The 27,827-nt window shown below is 37.0% G+C and overlaps 1 protein-coding gene across 2 annotated transcripts in view; it reads right to left on the bottom strand.

Moving 5' to 3' along the window:
- GPM6A (glycoprotein M6A) overlaps positions 1-27,827 on the bottom strand; it is a 387,900-nt gene that overhangs the window by 38,920 nt on the left and 321,153 nt on the right. For both annotated transcript variants that reach the window (XM_049864673.1, XM_049864672.1), the window contains 2 exons: positions 17,496-17,688; positions 5,851-6,007 (listed from right to left, as the gene is read on the bottom strand). In XM_049864673.1, coding sequence (XP_049720630.1) covers positions 5,851-6,007; positions 17,496-17,688 — 350 coding nt within the window. The remainder of the gene's footprint in view (positions 1-5,850; positions 6,008-17,495; positions 17,689-27,827) is intronic.

Genomic DNA, 27,827 nt, shown 5'->3' on the forward strand with positions numbered 1-27,827 from the left:
TTTCTTTCCTGTCTTTTTAATGACCTTGTGCTTTCTTTATGTATAATGTTTTTGAGGTCATCCCAGTACTTGCCTGGTATTTTGTCATTACTGTTTAATGAGTCAAAACTATTCTTGAGGTGGTCTCTAAATTCAGGTGGGATATACTCAAGGTTGCACTTTGGCTCTCCTGGACTTGCTTTAATTTTCTTCAGTTTCAACTTGAACTTGCATATAAGCAACTGATGCTGTGATCCACAGTTGGCCCCTGGCCTTGTTCTGACTGGTAATACTGAGCTTGTCCTATAGTTGATTTGATTCCTGTGTATTCCATCTGGCAAGGTCCACATGTATAGTCGTCATTTTTGTTGTTGAAAAAAAGTATTTCCAATAAGTAGGGCATTGGTCTTGCAAAATTCTGTTATGAGATCTCCAGCATCATTTCTAATACTGATGCCATATCGTCCAACAACTGATTCTACTTCTTTGTTTCCAACTTTTGCATTCCAATCACCAGTAATTATCAATGCATCTTGATTGCATGTTTGATCAATTTCAGACTGCAGAAGTTGGTAAAAACCTTCAATTTCTTCATCTTTGGAATTAGTGGTTGGTGCATAAATTTGAATAAGTCATAGTAACTGGTCTTCCTTGTAAGCCTATGGATATTATCCTGTCATTGGCAACCTTGTACTGCAGGATAGATCTCAAAATGTTCTTTTTGACAATGAATGCAACGCCATTCCTCTTCAAGTTGTCATTCCCAGCATAGTAGCCCATATGATTGTCTGGTTCAGAATGGCCAATACCAGTCCATTTAGCTCATTAATGTCTAGGATATCAATTGATGTTTACACATTCCATTTCATTTTTGATGATTTCCAATTTTTCCTAGATTCATACTTCATACATTCCATGTTCCAATTATTAATGGGTTTGGTTTGTTTTTCTCCTTTGAGGAGGCAGCTCTTCCCCAGTCATATTTTGAGTGCCTTCCAACCTGAGCGGCTCATCTTTCCGCAGTATATCAGACAGTGTTCTGCTGCTATTCATATGGTTTTCACTGGTCAGTTTTTCAGAAGTAGACTGCCATGTTCATCTTCCTAGTCTGTCTTAGTCTGGAAGCTCAGTTGAAACCTGTGTACCATGGGTGACCCTGCTGGTATTTGAAATACCAGTGGCATAGTTTACAGCATCAGAGCAATAAACTGACAGGCGAATAGTGGTCACAAACAGATAATTATCCTAATAAATTAGCCCAAATATGCCATAAAATTATCAATCAAATTCTGTTCATGAGCTTAGGGGCTTGAATTCAAGCACTTATTGTCAGATGCTTGAATTCAGAACTGGCTCCACCACTCAGTGTGACCCAGGACACATCACTCTTTTTCTATAGGCAGTAGTTTCTTCCTCTGTAAAATAAGTATAATACTAGTATCCACTTCACATTGTTATTTTGAAAATTAAACATCCTTCTGTTTTACAAGGCACAAAACAATGGACATACATTGAATTCCCTGCCAATACATCTCAAGCGCAGCAACCAACTGTCTGTTAGTGGAGGCTTGCATATTGCTATGATGTTGAATAGCTTTCTGGGGAGCTTCCAGATTAAGACAGACTAGAAAGAAAAGCCTGGAAATCTACTTCTGAAAATCAGCCTCTGTGAACTTTATCAATCGCAATAGTCTGATCCTGTGGCGCACGTGGTTGCCATGAGTTGGGGGCTGACTTAACAGCAGCTACTAACAACAAGAAGCGCCTCACAAATTTTTCTCGTTATTATTACTGCACTTATTACTAGTATTAAAAGATGATTTTAATCTATGAAAATAAGCTGTGAGTTACAACACACAAAATAGATTTAAAGGTAATTATAGTGTGTCTTATAAATATTAGTTTAATATGCTTTGATCAAAATCTACAAACATCTGAGGATAAATGCAAGGGCATTAAAAAACAAATAGCATATGTTTCTTTCATTGTAAAATGGAGATAACAGTAACCATTTAATATGATAGCTTTGAAAATCGTGTCTGATTTATTTTTTCTTATATAATCTTATATATTTTTTCTTATTTCTTTATTGACGACTTTTTTTGACTCTTAGAGCAAGTAGATTTATAAAAAACAAGTGTAACTAATTCCCAAGGAGATCATAAGTATGGTGCAGGACCTGACAACATTTTCTTGCATTGTGCATGGGGTCACCACGAGTCAGGGGGCAGCTAACAACAATTTCCACAGAGTGTAGTAACTTTAAGAAATCCATTACTTCCAAAGTATGGGGATTAGAATCTAAAGTGTCAGAACAAGTATAGATAAACTCTGAGATCCACTGTCACAATAACAATGGGAAATACTAAGGTATAGAGAAAAAAAATGAATGAGGGGCACTACAAAAAACCAAAATTTAAAAACATGATGTGTTAAATGCCTCCCCAGTTGCAACAAGATACATGTTTTTTGGTTTAAAATTCAATGGGAAAAATAGTCGAGAGAAATAAATATTTCTACATTCATTAAATATAATAAATTAATATATTCAATAACATGTGCCTGACTTGTATTCAATTAGGTGACATTTCATACCTCATGTAAATAAATTTTGTTTCTTAGTTTGATTAACTTCTTTCCTTATGATGTATTTGTAAAGTTGTGAATAATGATTTTCACGCACACACACTCAAATATTAATATTACGCTTCTGTGTTTTATGTGCATCACATTCTGGATTTTGAAGAATAGTATTAAAATTCAGAAATGAACTCGGTCTTGATACTGCATGAGAGAAAACACATCGCACATATTAAGTTACTCTTTCAAGAGCGTTCATTAAGTAAAGACAATACTGATTAATGTCTCCAGTAATGCAATGCTGCTTTAAAATTAATTGCCTTTGTGCTGATCTAGGTTCAAGTAGTAGCCATTTATTTATTATGCAGCATAGAGAAACACAATTAGAATAGCAAGTTTTTTAGTACTAATTCAGGAAGGCTTTCATCGCATATAAACCAAAACCAAACCCAGTGCCACTGAGTAGATTCCAACTCATAGCGATCCTATAGGTCAGAGTAGAATTGTCCCACAGGGTTTCCAAGGAGAAGCTGGTGGATTCAAACTGCCGATGTTTTGGTTAGCAGCCAAAAGCTTAACCACCCACCAGGACTCCATTTCAGGTAATATGGTTGTTGCAAAAAAAAAAACAACAAAAAACTGAGAAGTTTTTTTACTCCATCCTTTAATATTATTCAGGACTCCAAACAGAAATGCATTGAATCTAACTTCAAAAGCACAGACATTTTTAAACCTAAGAAAGACAGAAAAAATGAACAACAAAAACAAACAAACAAAAAAAACCAGGCTAACAGGTGAACTAACTGAAGGTAAGATCAAACCAAAAAAAAAAAGAAACCCCGTTGCCATGGAGTGGATTCCGACTCAGCGACCCTCTAGGACAGGGTAGAACTGCCCTGTCGGATTTCCATGGCCATAAATCTTTAGAAAGTTGACTGCCACATCTTCCTCCTGCTGAGCGACTGCTGGGTTTGAAACCCGGACCTTTTGGTTAGCAGCCTACGCCAGAGGGGAACTAAGATAGACTGTACAAACCTCCCACCCCATTGCAGTCAAGTGGATTCTGACTCCTAGCGAGCCTATAGGACGGAGTAGAATTGCCCCATAGGGTTTCCAAGGATTGGCTGGTGGTTCAAAGTACGAACATTTTGGTTAGCAGCCCTAGCTCTTAACCACTACTGCTACCAGGGTTTCCAAGACACAGTACTAAAAATCAAACAAACAAACCCGTTCCCATCAAGTGGATTCCGACTCATAGCGACCCTACAGAACAGAGTAGAACTGCCCACAGAGTTTCCAAGGAACGCCTGGTGGACTAAAAAATGGACTATCCCACCCCAAAACCAAACTCACTGACGTCAAGTCAATTCTGACTATAGGCCTTAAAAATTAAAAAAAAAAAAAAAAAAAGCAAAGCAACAACAAAGACAGATTGGGAATAGGAAAGAAAGGACAGTAAGTGGCTGGAGAATGTGGGAGATAAAACTTTCTTTTCCCCTTCTGATTCAGTGATAAGCAAGCTGGGAGCAGGTGGGGTGGGGTGGAAGCAGCCACACTATTTTCTTCTCCGGCCAGGGAGTGGGTCCCTTTCATGCAAGCGGTACTGAGGTAGCCAGGGCCTGTCTCCGTGGCCTCAGCCAGGCATCGCCGCCAGTGTAAAATGACTGAGAATCCAGCTACTGCTTCTGCCTCAGCTCCGCTCCTTCCCTGGGTGGGTACGGGCATCTTGGGGGGCTGACTCCCTGCTGGGTCACCTCTGGAAGAGCCCACTCAGCTGCTGCCACCACCCTTCTGGTCTGTTTGGTGGGACTGGTGACACAATCGTTACAGGCAAAACCGTGGCTCATGTTTTTGCTTTAAGCATTTTTATTTTAGATTTCTTTAAGATACTTGAATGGCAGGTAGATAATTATACATTGATGTACATTTTCTTCTGTGATTTTTTTGCTTCCTCATAAAATCCTGTGAAATAATTTTACAATTCTGACCGAAACGTAATTGACTGCACCCTTCCTGCCAAGTGGTTACTCTCTGATGGTATAAATACGCTTAAACTACGTTGCTCTCAAGTCAAACCCAACTACCCTGACGCACATGGAGTCGCCATGAGTTGGGCTCGAGAATTATCACACTTACTTTTTATTTTTTGAATTTATATGTGATCTTTGTATATCTTATCTTCCTCCAGGCCATTAATGTGGTATCTTTAATCCTAAAAATTTAGGTGGCAAGGCCCAGTTTAAAGCTCCTTAATCACATTATTGAAATTCTCATTTTGCTCACACTTATACGTGTTTGACTCTTTTGAGTATTACAGTAAGCATTGTCCGAAAACAGAAATAACGAGTTTTACAAGAAATTATCCCAGAAACAAACAGAAATACACAACACAGCTACGCTATCTTACCAGATTATTATCACTACCAATGTAAGTAACATAATAGAACTTATTTCAAGCTGGTAAAAAAAAAAAAGTTTGTTGGTATCTATTTTACTTTTCTGTAAGACTCAAATAATTTATACCATCCTTTATTAAAGACAACTTACTATGAATTATATGCAGTAATTCAACACATGTTCTTATTTAACATGAGAAAAAGAAAAAAAAAAAAACTGCTAGTCAGAGATGGAAAGTCCAACCTTTCATTAGAGGAAATTGATTCCACAGAAAATTCACAAGTATTTCCAATTATATTACTCTTTAATTTTCATCATTCGTGTGTGTGTGTGTGTGTGTGTGTGTACACACATGCATTGTCTAGATTAGTTCTGGAGTATGACTGCAAGATTGAACTATCATTAAATATCGTATCAATAAAGATTTGAAACCTAATTTAATGCAGTGCTTGTCTGTGTCTATAGGAACAGAAACTGCATGATATAATTAACCTCATATTTACAGTAAAATAGAAAAAAATGTATTTCAGTTGTGAAAGGGGGAGACACATGTCTTCCTTATAACTTGCAAATAGATTTTTCTGTTACTGTAAATATCGTATGGGAACACTAAAGCCTTGGGCGGGGGCGGGGGGGAACCTAATCATAAATCAATCAACAGTTTCGCTCCCCCCAGAAACAAAACTAGCTTTGTTGCATATGACTTGAGAATTTGGCAGTGAATTTTCACAAGGAATAATCTTAATTCAGAAAACAATATTATCAAGGTTTAAGATAGCCATCACAAGACGGAACGTGACTATGTTAAAAAAAATATGATTAGCAGATGAATGGCAACCACCTGTGTGCTAAAATACACCCATATTAAGCCCTAAACGTGGAGGAGTAACATACCCAGGCGCTCACACATCTGCCACACGTGGTGATTTTGAAATCTCCATAGAGATCCTTGATGGCACCGGTTGTGAAGAAACCCTCCACCATCAGCAAAATGCCGTACACAAAAAATGCAGCTGCAATGCCGTAGATCACGTACTTAAAGATGTCAATCCTGGGGGAGAAAAGACAAAGTGGTTTATTTCAATACCTCTTTACTGCTGGGAAACTCTGGTGGCCCAGTGGTTAAGTGCTACGGCTGCTAACCAAGAGGTCGGCAGTCTGAATGCCAGAGGCTCCTTGGAAACTCTATCCGGCAGTTCTACTCTGTCCTCTAAGGTCGCTATGAGTCGGAATCGACTGGATGGCAGTGGGTTTTTTTTTTTTTTTCTTCACTGCTGGTCTGTAGAATTGAATTCTCAGGTGCTCATGGTTTCTTTGGTCTGAAAGCTATAGAATACATATGTTCAGAGCGGAGGCTGGATTTAAAACCATTGGTGCTTTACACGCTTGATGTTGACATTTAAACTTTGGCCTGTCACTTCCAATATTTCTTGACCAGAGATTTAGAAGTTTCATGTTTGCAGATTTCTTTCTCTTCCTTTCCAGCATGCCTCTTCCTTGGTTTACACTTAGACTTGAATAAGTAGTGAATTGTATACTTTCAAGGAGTGGGCTTAAATTCATTTGATAAGTAGAATATATAATTTTCAAAAATTTCTCTAATTATCACAATAGAGGGTCCCGGACAGAGCTGGACAAAATCGTAGAACAAAATTTAACTCATGAAAAAAGACCAGACTTACTAGTCTTACACACACTGGAGAAACCCTGAGAGTATGGCCCCCAGACACTCTCTTGGCTCAGTAATGAAGTCACTCTTGAGGCTCACCCTTCACCCAAAGATTAGACAGGCCCATAAAACAAAACAAGACTAAAAGGGCACACCAGCCCAGGGGCAAGGACTAGAAGGCAGGAGAGGACAGGAAAACTGCTATGGGAACCCAAGGTTAAGAAAGGAGAGTGTTGACATGCCATGGGGTTGGTAACCAATGTCACAAAACAATATGTGTACTAATTGTTTAATGAGAACCTAGTTTGTTCTGTAAACTTTTATCTAAAGTACAATAAAAAAAATTCTCTAATTATGACAAAATAGCAGATACAAAGATTTAGAGAGCAGTGCATTTTTAAAAGCTGTACTAAAAGAGAAAGAGCTTTATGGTTAATGATACACTACTTCTACATAAAATGATAGACGCTCATATTTTTTGTCATTTTTAAAAAGTCAATGGCAATTATGTTTTATTTCATACTTAGTATAAAACAGCACTAATATTTACTGCTGATGATAATGTCAATAATGAAAAAAAATGGTATTATAGGTAAATTAGAATTTTGACAAGCCACTAATGGATATTACATGGAACTGACTTCCGTTTCTTACAACTGAGTGCCCAGTAGAGGGAAAAAACAAATCTACATGGCTAAAATAAAAATGCACTTGGAAAATTAAAAAAAAAAAAAAAAAGTGCATAGCCAGAATTGATAGAGTTAATTCTTTTTTTTTCAATAGCTCTGGGCTAAGCATTCCATTGCTAACCGAAAGGATGGTATGAGGGATATCAGTCTGTAATTTCCTTTTTTTTGTAGTGTCTTTACCTGGTTTTGATATCAGGGTTATTTTGGCTTCATAGAATGAGTTTGGGAGTATGCCATCATTTTCTATGCTCTGAAATACCTTTAGTAGTAGTAGTGTTAACTCTTCTCTGAAAGTTTTGTAGAATTCTCCACTGAAGCCATCAGTGCCAGGGCTTTTTTTGTTGGGAGTTTTTTTAAATTACCTTTTCAATTTCGTCTTTTGTTATAAGTTTAATTAGTTGCTCCACCTCTGTTTGTGTTAGTTTAGGAAGGTAGTGATTCTCTAGAAATTTGTCTATTTCCTCTAAGTTTTCAAATTTGTTAGAGTATAATTTTTCATAGTATTCTGTTACAATTCTTTTAATTTCAGTTGGTTCTGTTGTGATATTGCCCATGTCATTTCTTATTTGGGTTATTTGCTTCCTTTCCTGTTTTTATGATGGAATGACAGGAAAGAAAAAAAAGACCAAAATGGATGTCAGATGAGATGCTGAAACTTGTTTTTGCATGTTGAGTAGCTAAAGTGAATGGAAGAGATGATGAAGTGAAAGAGCTGGACAGAAGATTTCAAAGAGTGGCTTGAGGAGACAAAGTAAAGTATTATAATGACATGTGAAAAGACCTGGAGTTAAAAAACACAAGGGAAGAACATGTTTGGCATTTTTCAAGCTGAAAGAACTGAAGAAAAAATTCAAGCCAGGAGTTGTAATTATGAAGGTTTCTATTGGCAAAAGAAGATGGAAGGGAATACACAGTCACCGTACAAAAAAGAATTGGTTGATGTTCAGACATTTCAGGAAGTAGCGTATGATGAATAACCAATGGTACGGAAAGAAGAAGTCCAAGCTGTACTGAAGGAACTGGCAAAAAACAAGGCACCAGAAATTGATGAATACCAACTGAGATGTTTCAACAAATGGATGTCGAGCTGGAAGTGCTCACTTGTCTATGCCAAGAAATTTGGAAGATAGCTACCTAGGCAACCAACTAGAAGAGATATACACTTGTGCTCATTTAAAAGAAGGACGATCCAGCAGAATGTGGAAATTATCAAGCAATAAAATTAATATTACACACAAGTAATATTTTGCTGAAGATCATTCAAAAGCCGTTGCAACAGTATATCAACAAGTAACTGCCAGAAATTCAAGTCAGATTCAGAAGAGCATGTGGAAGGAGGGATATCTTTGCTGATGTCAAGTGGATACTGGCTGAAAGCTGAGAACACCAGAAAGATTTTTACCTGTGTTTTATTGAGTATGCAAAGGCTTTTAACTGTATGGATCATAACAAATCATGGAAAACGTTGCGAAGACTTGGAATTCCAGAAAACTTAATTGTGCTCATTCGACATCTGTACATAGGCCAAGAGGCAGTCATTCGAACAGAAGAACAAAGTTGTGCATCAGGGTTGCATCCTTTCCAGCATGTATGCTAAGCAAATAATCTGAGAAGCTGGACTATATGAACAAGAATGGGGCATCAGGATTGGAGGAAGACTCATTAATAACCTGTGTTATGCAGATCACAGAACTCCGCTTGCTGAAAGTGAAAAAAACTTGAAGCACTTACTGATGAAGATCAAAGACTACAGCTTTCAGTATGGATTACACCTCATTAGAAAGTAAACAAAAATCCTCACAACTGGACCAATAAGGAACCTCATGATAAATGGCGAAAAGACTGAAGTTGTCAAGGATTTCATTTTACTTGGATTCACGGTCAACGCCCATGGAAGCAGCAGTCAAGAAACAAAAAGACTCATTGCGTTGGGCAAATCTGCTGCAAAAGACCTCTTCAAAGTGTTGAAAAGGCAAAGATATCACCTTAAAGACTAAAGTGTGCCTGACTCAAGCCATGGTGCTGTCAATCACCTCATATGGATGAGAAACCTGGACATAGAATGATGAAGACCAAAGAATTGGCACCTTTTAATTATGGTGTTGGTGAAGAATATGGAACATACCACAGACTATCAGAAGAACAAACAAATCTGTTTTGGAAAAAATACAGCCAGAATGCTTCTTAGAAGCAAGGACGGCAAGACTTGGTCTCACACACTTTGGGCATGTTATCAGGAGGGATCAGTCCCTGGAGAAGGACATCAGGCTTGGTGAAGTAGAGTGTCAGCAGAAAAGAGGAAGACCCTCAATGAGATGGATTGACACAGTGGCTGCAACAGTGGGCTCAAGCATAGCAACGATTATGAGGGTGGTGTAGGACTGGGCAGTGTTTCATTTTGTTGTATGTAGGGTTGCTTGCTATGAGTTGTAAGCGACTCAACAGTACCTGAAAACTACAATGTCAAAATGGTGCCTAGAAAGTTTGTGACAATATACAAACACATTTATAAAGAACAGCAGAACCTATTTTTTTGCTGTTGTTTCTTCAAACCAGGTACTACAATATTATCATTTAAATTTGTTTTGATAAATTGATAGTGAAATAATGGTATCATACTTTAAATTGATTTGCTGTAATGGTATATATATATACATTCACAGACACACAAATATATATTATAAAACCAAATATAATATACATATATATACAAATATACATAAAAATACATAAGCTATTTAAAATTTGTGTTACTTTTATAAAATGCCCAGCCTTATATTTTTCCAATTTTTCCTCTAGAATGTGTATGTTTTTGAAAGTGACTTATCTGTTCTTTATTAAAATTAGTAAATATTAGGCAAGGAAACATGGAAGTATTTCTCAGTTTCTTATGTACCTTTTAATGTTTTTTATAATACTTTTAGGAGTAAAACTCTAACTTACATGATGTCAAACACAGAAATATTTTCCTTAATGATTTCTTATATTGTTCATACACTACTTACCTCAAGATAAATTAAATCTTAATCTAAATTTTCTTCTGGCTTTTACAAGTAATCTCTGAAACTTTTGGGTGAATATATGAAGCACAGATATTATTTTATATGTACTTATATGTACTTGGGTCTCTTACCTCCTTTCTTCTGTTCCATTTGATGTATGTCATGATTAACGTTATGTGTCAATTGGCTAGGCCATAATCTCAGTATTATGTAATTATCCTCCATTTTATGATGTGACGTAGAGGAGTTTCCTTGAGGGTGTAGCCTTCATACAATATATATGGATGTTCTGGCAAAGCTTGCACCTGCTCGATCATCCTCTGACTTCTGTTCTTGGCACGTGAGTCAGCAGCATTTCAACTGACCTGCAGATCTTGGGGTTCTCCAGCTCCTGTGACCCTGTGAGCCAGCAGCCTTTCACCTGACCTACTGATTTGGGGTTCATCAGCCCCTACAACCACATGAGTCTGGAGAAGCCTCCAGCCTGACACCTGACCCCATGGATTTGGGACTTGCCAGCCTCCACAATTGCGTGAGCCATTTCCTTGAAATAAATCTGTCCCTCTCTTTCTGTCTCTCTCTCTGTATACATACACGCTTCACTGGTTTTGCTCCCCTAGAAAACCCAGCCTAAGACAATTTTTTTTTTCTGTTTGTGCCAATGCAGTATTTCTATGTCTGTGCCAATATGATATTAATTATTGTAGTTTCTCTATTCACTTTATTTGGATAACCCATTCCCTGATTCATTCCCCCTTAGTCTGATGTAGATTCCAGTTTTCTCCCATATCTTTTTATGCCAATCCTTACGGATAAGGAATCTGTGTTGTTCTACTCAGTATCCCTAAGGATTGTCACAGTGATAGGCATATAGAAGTAACTTAATAATTTTTTGCTAAATGAATGAATTCCATAAAAGACTAATCAGAGAAATGGTTAACCTGAAAAAGATAATCTATGTATTTGAAAACAAAACACTTTAGAAGTTCAATGCAGTCAAAGAGTTTTAAATATATTCTCATACTTGATCGTCACAATAACCCAGTTAAGAAAATGGAGGATAATTACACTAAGATTGTTGTTCTTGAATAAAAAGGACTAAGGTTTAGAAATATACCATAGAATTTCATGCATCTCAGAACTGGAAGTTCATCACCAGCCTTGCCTAAACACCTTATTGACAGGCAAATCAATACCTTACAAGGCAGCCCTTGTACTCTTTAAAAAGTTCTGACTTTTGGAAAGTTCTTTATATTGAGCCAAATTCTTTTTTCTATAAACTGGCATACATTGGTCCACGTCTCCCTCTTTGAACCATAAACAACAAAGAAAGTATCTTTCTATCTGATAACCTTTCAAATATTATTTGAATGAAGTCATGATGTTATGTGTAAATATTTTATTCTAAAATTACTTTTTTCCTGAGTGTTAGAAAAGAGATTAGAAGTTAGATCTTTGAATTCTAATTGATTCTGAAATCTATCCAGATACTTACATCAGCTGACATCAGCTGAAATCTCTACCCTAGACAAACAGTACCAACTGTTAATCAGTAAGAGTATTGTGGTGAGTAGGATGTGGTCAAGGACAAAGAGACTCAATGAAGCATAATATGGAATGTTAGAATTCTGAGAGTTACAGGGAAGCTATCACCATGATAGTAAACTGTTGCTTTGTGCTTAGTATGGGCCAGCACTGTTGTAATTGTTTTAGGATGTCAAGGCATTTAAGCCCTATAATAACCATTAGTATCTCCATTTTATGATGAGGAACTAAGGCAGAGAGGTTAAGTAATTAGTGCATGGTAAGATAGCTAAAAAGGGGGACAGCCAATAAGGAACAAAACCACGGAGTTTAATTTCAGGATTTCATGTTCTTATCACCACATTACATTGTCTCTCTAAATTACTCATGGCTCAGTATTAGCTTTGTTGTGGTGGTAGTTGATGGCTTTAAGTCAGTAGGGTTTCTTTAAACATTCATTTGAGGACTACTAGCCTGATGGAATTATTGCCTAATGAGATGTACACTGTTTGATTATTATTTTAGAATCAAGGAATTCAGTATGGTTTTATGCTTTTTTTTTTTTATGCTAGCTGTATGAAAACTCTAGCTATATGCAATTATTTTTGATTCTCCAATACTAACCAGTAATCACAAATCAATACTGATTTATCTGATCTCCAAAAAGCCCTTTAAGAAGACTTCAACAGCCTGGTTTAATCGCATACTTTGGTGATTTCTATCAGCCTGTATCAGTTTCCTAGAGCTGCTGTAACAAAGTACCACCAACTGGGTGGTTTTAAACAAAAAATATATATATTTCCTCACAGTCCTGGATGCTAAAAGTCCAAAATCAAGTTATCAACAGGGCCATGCTCTCTCAGAAATTTCAAGGGTAGAATCTGTTTCACGTCCTTCTCTTAGTTTTTGGAGTTACCACCAATCCTTGGCATCCCTTGGCTTGTAGGTGCATCCCTCCAATCTCTGCCTCTGTCATCACAGGGTGTTCTTCCCTTGTGACTGTCTGTGTCACTTCATGAGGGCACCAGTCATACTGGATTAAGGGCTCACCCTACTCCAGTATGACCTCATATTATCTTAACTAATTATACCTGCAAAAACCCAGTTTCCAAATAAGGTCACATTCACAGGTATCAGGGGTTACGGCTTCAACAAGTCTTTTGGGGAGCACAATTCAACCCATAACATAGCCTATGAAACCTTATATTGGTTTGCTATGAATGCATCATCTTACTTCCCTTCTCACTCATACTCTACTAGTTACTGATAACTGTTTCATTATCTCCAAGGAGTAAATGTGAACTATAAAAAGATTTAGAGGCTTACACACACTGCAGTACAGTTAAGAGCAAAACCAATATATCTATTTTACCTGAGCTTACTGGCTGCTTTTGTTTTAAGTGGGCTGGGACTGATTTTTAACGTTTGCATGAAGTAACAAAGAATATGTTGTCTAGTTAACTCAGTTTTTCATGCATTGACCTGAAATCATAGTCAAAGTTTTTTTGTTTTGTTTTGTTTTTTTAATTACACTTTAGGTGAAGGTTTACAGAACAGACTAGCTTCTCATTAAACAGTACACATACTGTTTTGTGACACTGGTCAACAACCCCACGACATGTCAACACTCTCCCTTCTTGACCTTGGGTTCCCTAGTACCAGCTTTCCTGTCCACTCCTGCATCCTAGTCCTTGCCCCTGGTCTGGTATGCCCCTTTAGTCTCATTTTGTTTTAGGGGCTTTTTTCTAATCTTTAGCTGAAGGGTGAACCTCGGGAGTGACTTCATTACTGAGCTAAAAGGGTGCCCGGGGGCCACACTGGCTGAGTTTCTCCAGTCTCTGTCAGGCCAGTAAGTCTGATCTTCTTTTGTGAGTTATAATTTTGTTCTACATTTTTCTCCAGCTCTGTCCAAGACCCTTTATTGTGATCTCTATCAGAGCAGCTGGTGGTGATAGCGGGCATATCTAGTTGTGCTGGCCTCAGTCTGGTGGAGGTTGTGGTAGTTGTGGTCCATTAGTCCTTTGGACTAATCTTTCCTTGTGTCTTTAGTTTTCTTCATTCTCCCTTGCTCCTGAAGGGCTGAGACCAGTGGAGTATCTTAGATAGCCCCTCACAAGCTTTTAAGACACCAGACACTACCCACCAAAGTAGGATGTAGAACATTTTTCTTTATAAACTATGTTATTTCAGTTGAGCTAGATGTTCCTGAGGCCATGGCCCCCACAGCCCTCAGCCCAGTAATTTGGTCCCTCAGGGAGTTAGGAACCTAGTTATAAAATTTTGAAAAAATAAAATCACTCTGGAAATCAATGGTACTTGATTTTGTAACCTCACTACAATTTGTCAATAAGCCAAATGCCATCTTTGTTTAATAAAGCATGGGAGGGTAAATTTATGAGGAAGGCTCTCCTTTGCTCAGTCCTCAAGAGAGTTATTCAAAAAGATAAGTCACTTATTAAAATTAGTGCTTTGATCATTTTATGATATCTAATTTTATCATCAATTCTCATATTTCATTGTCCTGTATAAATATGCTTTGTGATAGCAGAATATCTACTTTACTTCTTGCTTACTTTTTAAGTGAAATTCATAAAACACAATAACATCTTGACAAAGTGCCCTGAGGTAAGGAAGTCAGAATCACAAATCAGAAAAAAATGTCCCCCTTTCCACACAGCAGAACAGCGAGCTGTTTAAATTGTTGTTATCGTTGTATACCGTCGAGTCGATTCCAACTCATAGTGACTCCATATGACAGAGTGGGGGGTCTACCTGGTGATGGCAAAGAACATATGTTGTGGTTAGAGCATAACAATACCTTCTAATGGGGGCAGTGGATTAAGCTACACACTTATTATCAAAACAGTATGGAGTCAACAAATGACCATGGAACCAAGGAACCAAAATAACAGAATAAGGGATGAAAGGCTTTCTGGGAAGCCAAGTAGATGAAGAGAGATATATTAATACTAAAAAAAAAATCCCAATGGGTCACGAAATTTTTGAGGAATTCACTCTTTTCTCTCTCCAGAGGCCTGCAAACCTCACATGGAATATGAAAGGATGATGTAGTGGTGGCCTCACCTTGCAATGTAGGAGCTGGGCTTCAGGTGACCTCCCGTTGGTGAGAGCTGTTGATTTTTACAGTTGCATGTTTGAAAGGAAGACTATGTAAGAATGGGGATTATTTGAAAATGTACATTTGAAGAAGTAGGTTTCGCATGCTAGAGAGACGATTGGTGAAATGAGATAGCCATATTTCGGTGTGCTTGATCTTCACATGTCTCCCCGCACACGTGGAGATATGGATCATGTTGGGAAGGTGTATCTGCTTAAGAGGAGGGAGACAATGAAGAGGTGGGGCAGGAGAAGGGAAGGAAGGAAGGACAGGAGAAGGGAGAAAAAGAGAAGGAAGAAGAGGGAGGAGGAAGAGAAAAAGAATAAGAAGAGGAGAAGGCAGAGGATGGAAAAAGGCAGAGGAGGAGGAAGAGGCAGAGGAGGAAGAAGAGGCAGGGGAAGAGGAGGAAGGAGCTACGGAGCAGAGGTCTTTGGATCCCTGAGATAGAGAGACGGGGGGTAACTCTTCAGATCCTGAGGTCCACAGGTGGCAGACTGGGGTCTTGGACACTTAGTGTTATTTTTCATTTTATATATCAAGTAAAAGCCTTTTTTTTTCTTCATAAGTATCTGATGTGGGAATACTTAATTTGATTGAATCAAACACGAGCGCTATCAAAAGACGTAGACTGTAAATTATTGAAGTTGGATGACAAGTCTTCCCCCCCCGCAATAATTTTCTTACGTATACTTTTCCAAACATAGCTTTTTTCCAAGCAAGATGTATTGCCTGAAAATCTATCTTTCACTTTCCTGTATTCTTTATTTAGCTTATTTTACTCCCTGTGCTTCCCTGTTACATTATCTATTCCTCCAATACCCCTGTAAGACAGTTCTGCACCTCTGCCTCTGCTAAACCTTTATGTCATCTTTGAATTTATTAATTGGCATTAATTGATTGTACCAAGCAGTTTATGGTACACATCTTGCCTCTATGTTTTCATGAACTGTTGCCAAGGGGAGAGTTTTAATCCATTTGGTAGCTCCAAAAGGCCTAGTATAAGGAATTTTAGATATTTGAAATATGAAAAGAGATCATTTGGGCACCTGCTTTTATTCCAGTCAAGATTATATTCTTTCAATTCTAAAAATACATTACTTATTTCACATTCAATACCCAATGTAACAAACCAAAGGTAAAAATACTAAATGTAGCATATGATCTCTGATCTTTCACCCAAATCTCCACATATGACTTCCTCAGAACCTTAGTAGAGCTCTGTGATGTATTAAAGTTTGTTATCTAAATAGCAAGTGAATATCTTGATAATTGGTTTCTGACAGATATATACACATATCTTAGTCTATTCATTAAGATTATAATTTCTTACAAACTACGAACTTCTCATTTTATAATCAAGTTTAGAAATTTGGATGTAGCCTGAGGATAGAGAATCTGTAGCTGTTAAGGACATCTGTGGTAGCTTAAAATAATACGCAGTGAAAAAATTTTGTCCAGTGTAGGCTGAGATAAAATTAAAAAGAAAATGCCAGTTTTATCACATTAAAATATATCCTTGCAATCTTTTTCTTAAGCCTCTCCTCAAACTCACCTCCAACAATCTAAAGCATTTTCATATACTTAAATTATGTCCCAAAAGATGAGTATCATTTATAAATGCTCAAGGATCAATCCATGTTGTTTGAATCTAAGGCACTGATTGCAGCTGCCAGATCTTGGTTTTATGTGGAAAACTATTAAATAACACACACACACACACACACACACACACGCATGTTTGTACTTAATTTAATGTATATTGATCAGTTGCCTACTATGCTTAAATAATTCAATTTTGTGAATAATGCTAATTTTTCTGAACTAATTTCTAAAACGAAGTTATGCTGGGAGATATAAGGGAAGTGATATTCTTTGACGTTTTCAGGTCATAGTTTTTTTTAACTTGCTATTGATTCTTAATTTCCATTTTTCAATGTCACTGACAAAGCCTGATACTTAAGATTTAGCGACCATGTTTTTACCGTAATAGTACTTCTTAATTGAGTGGTTAATCAATTCCCATCCTCCTCTGAATCACTTTGTGTGGGTGTGTGTGTATGTGCGCGCATTATAAGTATTCCACTGAATAATAACTGAGTTCTGAATATATCTTTACAGATAACTAAAAAAAAAAAGCACAGACTAAAAAAAAAAGCCCAGGTTAAATTCGCCTCTGACCCTGTGCTATGTGCCTACATGGATTGTAAAGGTCAATGCTCTTTTGACTCACGTATATCCTCCGAGTTTTTTTGTTTTGTTTTGTTTTTTTAATCTATAACATCACAGTGGTTAAGAGCTTGGCAGCTAACCAAAAGGTCAGCAGTTTGAATCCACCAGCCACTCCTTGGAAACAGGATGGGGCAGCTCTACTCTGTCCTACAGGGTCACTATGAGTTGGAATTGACTCGAGAGCAACAGATTTGGTTTGAGTTCTGGTTTTACAACATCACTTCACTTAACTGTATACCCCTATTTACTCAACACACATCAGTGTAAACATATACCCTCAAAATACGATAAATACTACGATGACTTACATGGTGAAGACGTCCAGCGTGTCTCCGGGAGTTCTTGCCATTTCGAAGTAGGTTTGCAGAATGGTGACAGATCCAGAAAGTGCTTCATGACCACAGCCACAGAACAGGGCCACCCCAGCATAGAGCAGGATGGTGGCAATCAGAGAGGCGTAGGGAATGCCTCCCAGGCATTTAATACAGCACTCGAAACACCCTGCAAAAAATCAACAGGAAAAAGGTTAGAAATTAAGATTTTTTTTGTTAATTAAATATTAAAAAAAAATTTTTTTAAACTTCAGCACTATAGAAAAGTACGTTTGAATTTAAAGACAATATCCAGTGGACCAAATATATCAAGTCCTAGGGAGCCCTGTGGGTTATAAAAATCAAGTACCTCAATTAGGCATGAATTATCCAATAAACAAGGTAAGCACGGTGCTTATTTTGCTTACCAGGTTATATGTAGTGAAAAATTTCACACTTTCTGACCATATGAAAGATTCGGTCTCTAAGTGTAGCTGGCATCTGTCTCTCTCCCAACCCCATAGCACCTTCCTAAAGAGTCAACACCTTTTTTCAAATTTACAGTCCCTGACGTGTGGATGACCCAGTAAGCAAGGAAAGCACAGGATTACTTGTGCTTATTTACCAAATTTTTTTTTTTTTTTTTTTAGTGAACAACTTCACTACAGATAATCTGGTAAGCATAAACCACCCTGACCTCTTTCCACAGTGGATGGAAGAATGCTTATTGCCACCAGTGGCTTCCTCTGCTACCCTAACCCACAGAAATCCTTCCTTCCAACCCAGACTTCCTATAATAACCTTCATGACATATGTATACAGATAGTTCTGTCTTGAATTTGTTATCTATCTCAAGTTTCGCATGATTAAATTTTATTTCAAATCTAAATTTTATGTTCCATGAATACAGTGACATCTAATCTTGTGAACTCTCTGGAGCTGTATTTTTCAAATAGTAGGTTGAAACCTATTAGTCGTAAAACCAATTTAGTGAACTTTGGCCTGCAATTCCTTAAAACGAAAGAGAGTGGAATACACAAGGTCTGAATGCATTGCCTGTACTGAGGGAAATTATTCTTTTTTAATTCTTGATTCAGTATATAACAATTTATATACATTATTTGTATAGTGATTAATCAGCAAAAACTATTTCCTGCTGAGTTTTCTGTTAAAAAGGCACTGGCCACATCAGCTGAGGAGCAAGGATAGGACAGGAAAGCTGGACAATTGGAAATAGGGAACCCAAGGTCAAGAAGGGTGGAGTGTTGACACGTCACAGGGTTGGCAACCAATGTCACAAACTGATATGTGTATTAATTGTTTAATGAGAAACTAATTTGCTCCGTAAACCCTCACCTAAAGCACAATTTAAAAAAAAAAGAAAGAGAGATGGAAAAAAAGACATTGGCATGGTAGAAAAGAGAAAGCAGGGCAGGTTAGAATTTGGGCTCCACCACTCTCTGTTCTTTGGCAAATATATTCTTTTTATCCTGTGTAGAAAAGGTGACAATAAGATAACTTCCCTCAAAAAAATTGTTTGAAGATTAAATGAGTTAGTACCTAAAGTAGTGCCAACATACCTGATGTAAATTAGCTATTATTATTAGTTATCATTTTAACTGTTATATAAACTATTATTCTGTTGTAATAGGGTTGTCAAAAATTCTTTGACCCAGTCATTTTTGCCCTCTGAAATTTTGTCACTTCAGTCTTTCATTTCCAAAAAGAAAAAACAGCTTTAAGCACTTTGGGGAAATTAAATATCACAAAACCACGGTTGTTATTGTTCAAAATAAATTTTCTTGGTGACCGCTAGATATCTTCTTTGAAGAGATTAACTAGAAATGCTTAAGTATACAACTTTTTCAATAAGAAATATGGAGGAGATACTATATGCCAGTCATTGCTGATAAAGGCATACAGGGAAGAGGGCTGACTAGGGCTAAGGGAACCATCTAGGATGATCTCAGTTTCAAATCCACCCACTATATTCCTCATTTCTCCCACACACACATCCTCATTATAAAGTCTTCCCATTTCCTCTACTTTTCTCCTTTTAGAAATTCTTGTTCAAATCCCCTTTTGTAATACTGGATCGCCCCAACCACTCCTCACAATTAATGACATTTCCTCTTTCGTCAGGATCAAATAACCAATAAGATTAGGAAATAGATTGCTATTTATTGTACTCAAGTAAGTCATAGGAAGATTGCTGTGCATTTTATCTTGAAAGCATATACCTCTATGGCAACATAGGAGACATCCAAAACGTGCTACATCGGAGTACAAAGTAACTTTATATTCACAGATTGGGCTAGTCTGCGATTTTAATATTGCCCGTAGAACTGGCCTTCTTAATAGAATCATGGCTCATCTCATCAGCCCCAAAACAGGTATGAAAGGAGTCTGAACACCTCTCTAACTGTTGCTTGATCACAGGCAAAATTGTTTCTCAAATGCTCCTTCCCATGACACACACATACGCACGTTCAAAACGTGGGGGATCAGAAAAGGCTAGAACAGCTTGAAGTCTCATAGAATAAGAAGAATTCTACCAGCTGAGACCAGTGTGTGGAGTATTTGAATGTCATTGAATACAGTTTGGGATGGAGATTAACACGGTGGCAGAAAAACCTTTGGACTCTTGTCTGTCTCTTGGTGTTCTAAAATTCCCATCTCAGTGGTTATTAAAAAGTCAATAAAATTGGTACCAACCCCAAGAACAGCTACCCCTGATTTTGGCAAGTGCCCCAACCAACCCCATGATTTTAAATCCTGTTCCTCTGTGATTCCTCTCCTCTGATGTGCTCAAAGCATTTGCTATGGGAGTGGAGATTTCTACTGCAGACAAGCTGAGGTGTCATGAACAAGATGTCCGACACTTCGTTCAACATGTTCAGCACAATTCTTCAGTATGGAAGCAGTTCAAGTATAAATAAAAGGGTTCGAAAACCAAATTCATAGGTAGGAATTATGTTGGATCCAAGAGCTTAAAGGCAAAATCAGAATGGCAGCTCAGGAGCAAATAAAACCGTAAGGTAGCCCATGAGCGATCACCAAAACCACCGTTGAGGTCTTCTGATTAATTCTATCACTTTATTCAGAGTCAGTTTCAACTTACTTGGAATTTTCTCGATTGTGCTTTGGATGGCCCAATACTAGCCTCCGCACAAGCAAGCCTCGTTACCTGGGCTGTATGTCTGCAAGCACTGCATTCAGATAAACTGTGACAGCACTGCACCCTCTATGACAGCTTGAACTGAGCAGCACCTTTCAGATCTAGGAAAACATGAGCTAAATTCCAACACTGGGGTAAACCCAAATTAACGAACCTGACTTAATATTCCCAAAGGAATTTAAGATCTCCAAATTAAATGAAATTTTTTTAAAACTTCCTATTTGAATATAATTTAATTCCCTTGGAATTATATTACCTCTATTAAAAAATAAAAAATTCTTCTAAACCTCTATTACTGCCAGGTCAGAAGGGAATCCTTTAAGCCCAGATAGTCTTCGAATCCTTTATTGAAAGTAAGAAACTTTAAGAATCTCACTGCACACATACTGCACTTGTACTTGCAATGGGCTGGATCCTCATTAGCACCACTCCTCCAGAGAGCCGGAGCTGCCGGTCTGGTTTAATAGAAGGCTCTCAGAACTCCCATCTGGGGAAGCAGCGGCATCATTTCAGCACTCTCTCCAGCTGCCAGGATCCCACGTAGTTGCTGGCAGGGGAGCTTCTTTCCACCCACAGTGAGAAGCAGCCTTGGCAAAGCAGCAGGGTCACCATAGCAACCATGCCCCTGGGCCCAGGATATGCTCCCAACAATCTCTCATTAAGACTGAGGATTCTGCCACCAACCATTATCCTGATTTTACTGTTTTTTAACTTACTATTTTTTTTTTAGTACATGAGAAAGCACTCTATTAAATGACAGAATAAACTGAATAAATGAAGTGCTGGCACCAGCAAAATACCTTTCTTAAGAAAATCTTTATAAAAACAATAAAGATTACTTGGCATGGGAAGCATTTTCAATACTACATTTTATGAGAATAAGACCATTAACTCTGAAACAGAGCTGACAGCTCAAATATTGAGCACAGAATTTGTATGTTATAGACACTACCTATACACTCAGAGAAGAATTTCTCATATTCAGTATTTGGTACCCTTTCAAATGAAATAACATATGCCTTCAGCTTTAACATGAAAGCAAATATTAAAGGAATTATGAGACTTTCTTTTCAATGCATTCTCGGGCACATTATCATTTGTCTTTTTAAAAAACATAATGAGAAATATTGTTAATTTACTGCCACGTAAATATTTGTGGAGTAAACACAAGGCTTTACATTTGTTCTCCCTACAAACTGCACCAAAAAAAAAAAAAAAAAAAACCCTAGACCAAGAGGAAAAAAAGACCATGGTAGAAAGACAACAGAGAAGATAAGTCAGCACTGTATGGGTTTTGGAAAAGGGATCCACAAGTCAGGGTGGCAATTTAGTTTGACAAGAGACTGACAATTTATTCACTGATACATGTTTCCAGCACCATTAACCAATAAGTCCATTTTTTCTCTAATGACCTACAATGTCACTTTGTCATTATCAGGTTTCCAAAGAAGTGTGGGTCTGTTTGTGGATTTTCTGTTCTATTCCATTAATCTATTTGTCTACCCCTAGGCCCAAACAAAACAACATCGCCTTTTCGTATGTCTTGTTACGTGGTAAAGAAAATCCTTCCAGTGTGTCCATCTTCCTCATATGTCATGGCTGTTCACGGCCCTTTTACTTAACCGTATAGAAATAGTTTGTCTGATTCCACAAAATTACTCCATGGGTTCCTGACTGGCATTTTTATAAAACTGACTTTGTGTCTAGAAATTTTGCTAAATTATTTTGTTGATTTTATAAATCATTTTGAGTTTGTGGATTATTTTGAGTTTCTTATGTTGATTATCATAACACCTGTGGAAAATTTGAGCTTTATATCTTCCTTTTGCAATTTTAGTACCTTTTATTTATCCTTTTATTTTCTTACTGTTTTGGGTAAAAACAGTGAGGAGGGTAGAAGTAATGAGAAAAGGCCTCTTTTTTTTGTTCCTGATATTAAAGGAAATACTTTTCATATTGTACCGTTAACTGTGCTGCTTGCTGTTGGTTTATTGGTTAAACAAGGTCTCTTTCATTTAAAGTTCTTTAAGATGCTATTTGTGTACACTTTTTGAAATAATCTTGTGCTTTTTCCCTTGAATCTGTATTTTAAATATGTTTTTTCTAATGTAAACTAAACTTACACACTCTTAGAAAACTCCAACTGAATCACACTGTATATTTTTACACATTGCTGAGTTTGTCATGCTAAGATTTTTCCACTATTTTGCCTTTATCAGTTTATTGAACAGAAAGTTATAACCCTTCACCAGTTGCAAGACACTATGCTAATTGCTGTAAACAAACAAACAAAAAAATCTCTGCTCTCATTCTAGAGGTAGGAGACATAATAAACAGATGCAGAAGTAATCTATGTGTGATGTGAAAAGTGTAAAAAAGAAAACTAAAGCATGAAGAGTGATAGGGAATATTGGAATAATGGTTTCTGTTTTTTACAGAGGCCAGGAAAGGAAGGAATAAATGAGGTGAATTTGTAACGAGACCGGAAAAGATAAAGGAGCCATCAAAGAGGCTATCTGGGAGAAAAGTGTTTAGAGAAACAATAAATGCAAATGACCCAAGGCAGGTGTGTGCTTAGAGTATTTGAGAAAAATCAAAGAGGCTGGTGGTTGTAAAATAGATTAAGGTAGGGACAAAGGATTATAAAATGAGGTTAAAAAACTGTAAAAGGGTGAGGATAATATCTATGTTAATGATTATGATTTACATCTAATTTTTGTGTTCTTGTTTTAGAAGGAAGGTTATTCTAGCTCATAAAATTATCTCCTTTTTATAATCCCTGATAGAGTTTTTACATAATTTTAATTAACTGCATGAGAAATATTTGGTAGAACTAACCAGGAAAACCATCTGGGCCATTTACATACTGTATAGGAAGAATTTTAAATACTAATTTAATTTGCTAACAGTTATAGGACTATTCAAGTTTTCTATTTCTTCTTGAATCCATTTTAGCAAATTCAATTTTATAGGAATTTATACTTAAGATTTTTTAAATTATTATGAAGTTGTATATAACAATATTTTATAATCTTTTAATTTATGCACCATCTGCACATATTTATTGTATTTTTATGCAAATAAGATACCCCTTCTACTTTTGTTTGCTAACCATGCCCCCAAGGTACTTTTGGAAATGCACTATGCTAATTTTTTTTTCAAAGCAATATGTAAAAAAATTGGTATACCTGTGCTTACAAAATACCTTGTGGGGGGAGGGTGCAATTGGTAAACAAATGTAGAAGGTGTGCGCTATTTGCGTAAAATATGGTAATTTTGTCTTTTCTAGTGTCTTCATTTCTCTTTTTTTCCCTCTCTCTCTCTTCTTCCTTCTTTCCCTTCCTGCATTCCTTCATCCTTTTTAAAGTGTATTAGTCAGGACAGCCTTTGTTTTATGCTCTAGCTACAAAAACAAACAACTTTTCAATGACTTAAAATGTCACTTTTATTTTTTTTTAATCAAGCTACAATATTTCCATCCCAGGCCAGTAGTGGAGCTCTCTGCCCATTATAGTCCCTCAGAAACTCAGGCTGATAAAGAAATCACTATCTTGAATACAGAAACCCTAGTGGTGTAGTGGTCAAGTGCTACCGCTACCAACCAAAAGGTCAGCTGTTCAAATCCACCAGGCAGTCCTTAGAAACTCTATGGGAAAGCTCTACTCTGTCCTAAAGGGTGACTATGAGTCAGAATCAACCCGATGGCAATGGGTTTCGTTTTTTTTTTTTTAATCTTGAATTTTTTATGGAGCCCTAGTGGTTAAGAGCTTGGCTGCTAACCAAAAGGTCAGCAGTTTGAATCCACCAGCTGCTCCTTGGAAACCCTATAGGGCATTTCTGCTCTGTCCAGTACAGTCACTATGAGTCCTAATCAACTCAACAGCAACGGGCTTGGGCTTGGGCATTTTGAATATTGTCAGTCATAATATCAGAAGAGGAAAGATCTGGAGAGCCTTACTTTGGCAATTAAATGCTCTGGACTGCAGGTGGCACACACTACTTCTATTCACACTCTAATTGCTAGGATTAGTCACACGCCTCCCCACAGCCACACAGAAGCCAAAAAGTGCAAGTTTTCCATATTTCCAGAAGATAGAGAGCCATAAATATTTGGCAAATAGTACTAATTATTATCATAGCAAGTAATGCCAAACGTTTTTCAATACTTTTTTTTTCAAATAACATATTTATGTGTGATTTTTTTTCTGTTTTGTTAACTTCTATTTTTATATTACTTATTTTCTCACTTTTACATTCTGTGTGTGTATTTTACCACATATTTTGCAAGTTCTTGAGATGGAGGCTAAGTTCATTAATTTTTTCTAATATAGCCTTTTTTCTAAAATAAACATTTAAGATTATAAAATTCTCTTGAATTAAATCCTGAGTGCACATCACAAGTTCTGATACGCAGCCTTTTCATTATTGTTCAGTTGTAAATATTTTCTAAAGTTCATTATGATTTCTTTTTGATATATGTTATTTATATATTTTCCTTGTTTACTTCTGGTTTGGTTTCTAAGTATATGAGTTTTTTTTTTTTTATTTACGTATTTGTTATTTATTTCTACCTTAATGACATTGTGGTTAGAGAACAGTCTATAGGATATAAATTCTTTGAAATTTACTGTGACTTTCTAGATCCTAGACTTGAGATTTTTCCAACTCCAGAGTTAGAAGAAATTTAGACCACAGATCCACAGGAGAGCTGGCCTGTAGTATCAAATTCTGAGGAGATTTTTTTTCCTCCCTTTGCCTACTCAGGGTAAAAGACAGGTAAGTTTCTTTTCTGCCCTATACAAAATTTTTGACTTTTTTTTTTTTTTTTGCTTTGAGTACTGATTTTTATTTTTATGTATTTCAGTATTCTGACTCCCCAGCTGGAGTGAAAGTTATGCTGTTTCCTAACCTTTAATACCTGGACACCAACTGTAAAGCCCAAGGAGAGCAGGAACGTTCAAATGACTCTAGAGCCTTCACGGCTCCAAAGCTATCTTGCTCACCTCTCAGAGCTCCTCCTTTCACTTCACTTTTGGCTTCTGAGTATTTTGCTTACTCTCTTGCCAGGACACCAATGTATAAATAAATACAAACATTTAATTATATCTACATTTTAAGAATGTATAGTTTAAACACACACGAAAAATATTCATTCCGAAATTTTAATTGTTTTGTAACAGAAGTGTTTACATGTTATTTAGTCTGCATACCGCTGGAACCTCACTCTAAATTATCAAGAGACCACCAAAGATAACTAGGTATTTGAGAAATATCACCAACTTTAAAGAAGGAAATATAAATAAATAAATAAAGAGCTTAGGGAATGAAAACTGGCAGTCAAGATCTTAAAAGGATAGACACAGGCAGATAGAGAGAGATAGTAGATGGATAGATACCTCTGAGATATAACAAAATACATTTCATTTTTGAAAAAATCAGGGCTTTGAACAAGTTCAGTCACGGCCGATGAATCAGAGAAGACTCAAATTGCTACAATTTGGGTGATCTGGAACAATAACCAGAATGGGAAAAATTACAGGTCCATGAAATGAGAGACTAAGAAGTGGCGTAGTGAGCCCTTCTTGATGCCTGAGACTGAATTATTGGCAAGACAGTGAAGAGCAACATGTATTCAAAGGAGCAGCTATCTTTGAGTGGTACAGCATTGTTTCCAACTCTGCTCAAAGCTCAATGGGTAAGAGATTTGGTTGCTATGCAACACATATGCTGCCCTTGTTTTCTAAGAGAGAGAAAGTTTCTAGCAGGGCTTCGACCCATAATTTTTCCCATTCCATTTATCGTTCTGGTCTACCCAAATTGTAACAATTCAGGTCTGTTCCTTGCTTGTGACTGAACTCTGAAGAACCAGTTCCAAGCCTTAGAAAAAAAAAATGTTAAAAATAGGTAACTGTATAAAAAGTTAAAAACTCTTGTTAAATAAAAATAGGGTAGCAGAAGTTAAAAATTGTAATACAAGGGCTGGAAGACAAAGAAAGGGAATTCTATGACAAAGTGCAACAAAAAAGACAAAAATGGAATTTGGAGAGAAAAGAGAAGCAACTGAGAAGATTAGATGAGGAAATGCAATATCCACATCCAACTAATGAGTTCAATCATGAAAACAAGAGAAAATAAAGATTAGCAAAATACCAAATAATTAATTTAAGGCAAATTCCTAGAAGTGAAGAACAGGAGGGTCCAGATTGATAGGGCTTATCAAGTTTCTTTTTGGGATAAGTCCCTTTCTACCTCCTGCTGTCCCATAGCCATGTGGCTATCAAAGAGGGAGAGAAATCTGAAGCTGAGTTACAAGGTCACAAAAGTTCTGCAAGTTAACAAAGGAGGATTTCAGCAATTAGGGTCATGGACACTACTTGATCTAGACAGTCATCAAGGGAAAAAGGAAATGAAAAGTTAGCAAAGTCAAATGCAATTATTTTTTAGAAGACTATTTCTCAAAACTTGTAACAATTCCAATTTAGCTTTGGGATCCTTAAGTGCCTATGGAAATGTTTGTGGAGTGGAGCCAACCTAGTTTTCTCTTATCATATTGTACAAGAGAACACGCTCCTGGGATAGAAATAGTATAAAAACCAGTGGTTATTGAGTAGATTCCAACTCATGGCAACCCCTTGTATGTCACAGTAGATTTATTCTCCACAGGGTTTTCAATCGTTGATTTTTTGGAAGCAACTTGCCAGGACTTTCTTCCAAGGCACCTCTGGGTAGACTCAAAACATCCAACCTTTCAGTTAGCAGGGAACATATTAACCGTTTGCACCACACAGGGACTCAACAAATAGTATAAAAACCAAACCAAACCCATTGCTGTCAAGTTGATTCCAACCCATACCAATCCTACTAGGACAGAGTAGAATTGCCCCATAAAGTTTCCAAGGCTATAATTTTTACAGAAACAGACTGCCACATCTTTCTCCCGAAGAGAAAATGCTGGGTTTGAACTGCTGGTTTTTCAGTTAGCAGACAAACATTTATCCACTGCTCCTCACCAGGAATCCTTAGAAGTAGTATTAAAAAAAACCTGTTGCCGTCAAGTCGATTTCGACTCACAGCGACCCTCAACTGTACTAAGTTTATTTTGCATGCTCACTCCCTTTTTTCTGTGTCTGTGCTAGCAGCATGAGCCCAGA

The sequence above is a fragment of the Elephas maximus genome, chromosome 21 (assembly GCF_024166365.1).
Source record: "Elephas maximus indicus isolate mEleMax1 chromosome 21, mEleMax1 primary haplotype, whole genome shotgun sequence".
Lineage (NCBI taxonomy): Eukaryota > Metazoa > Chordata > Mammalia > Proboscidea > Elephantidae > Elephas > Elephas maximus.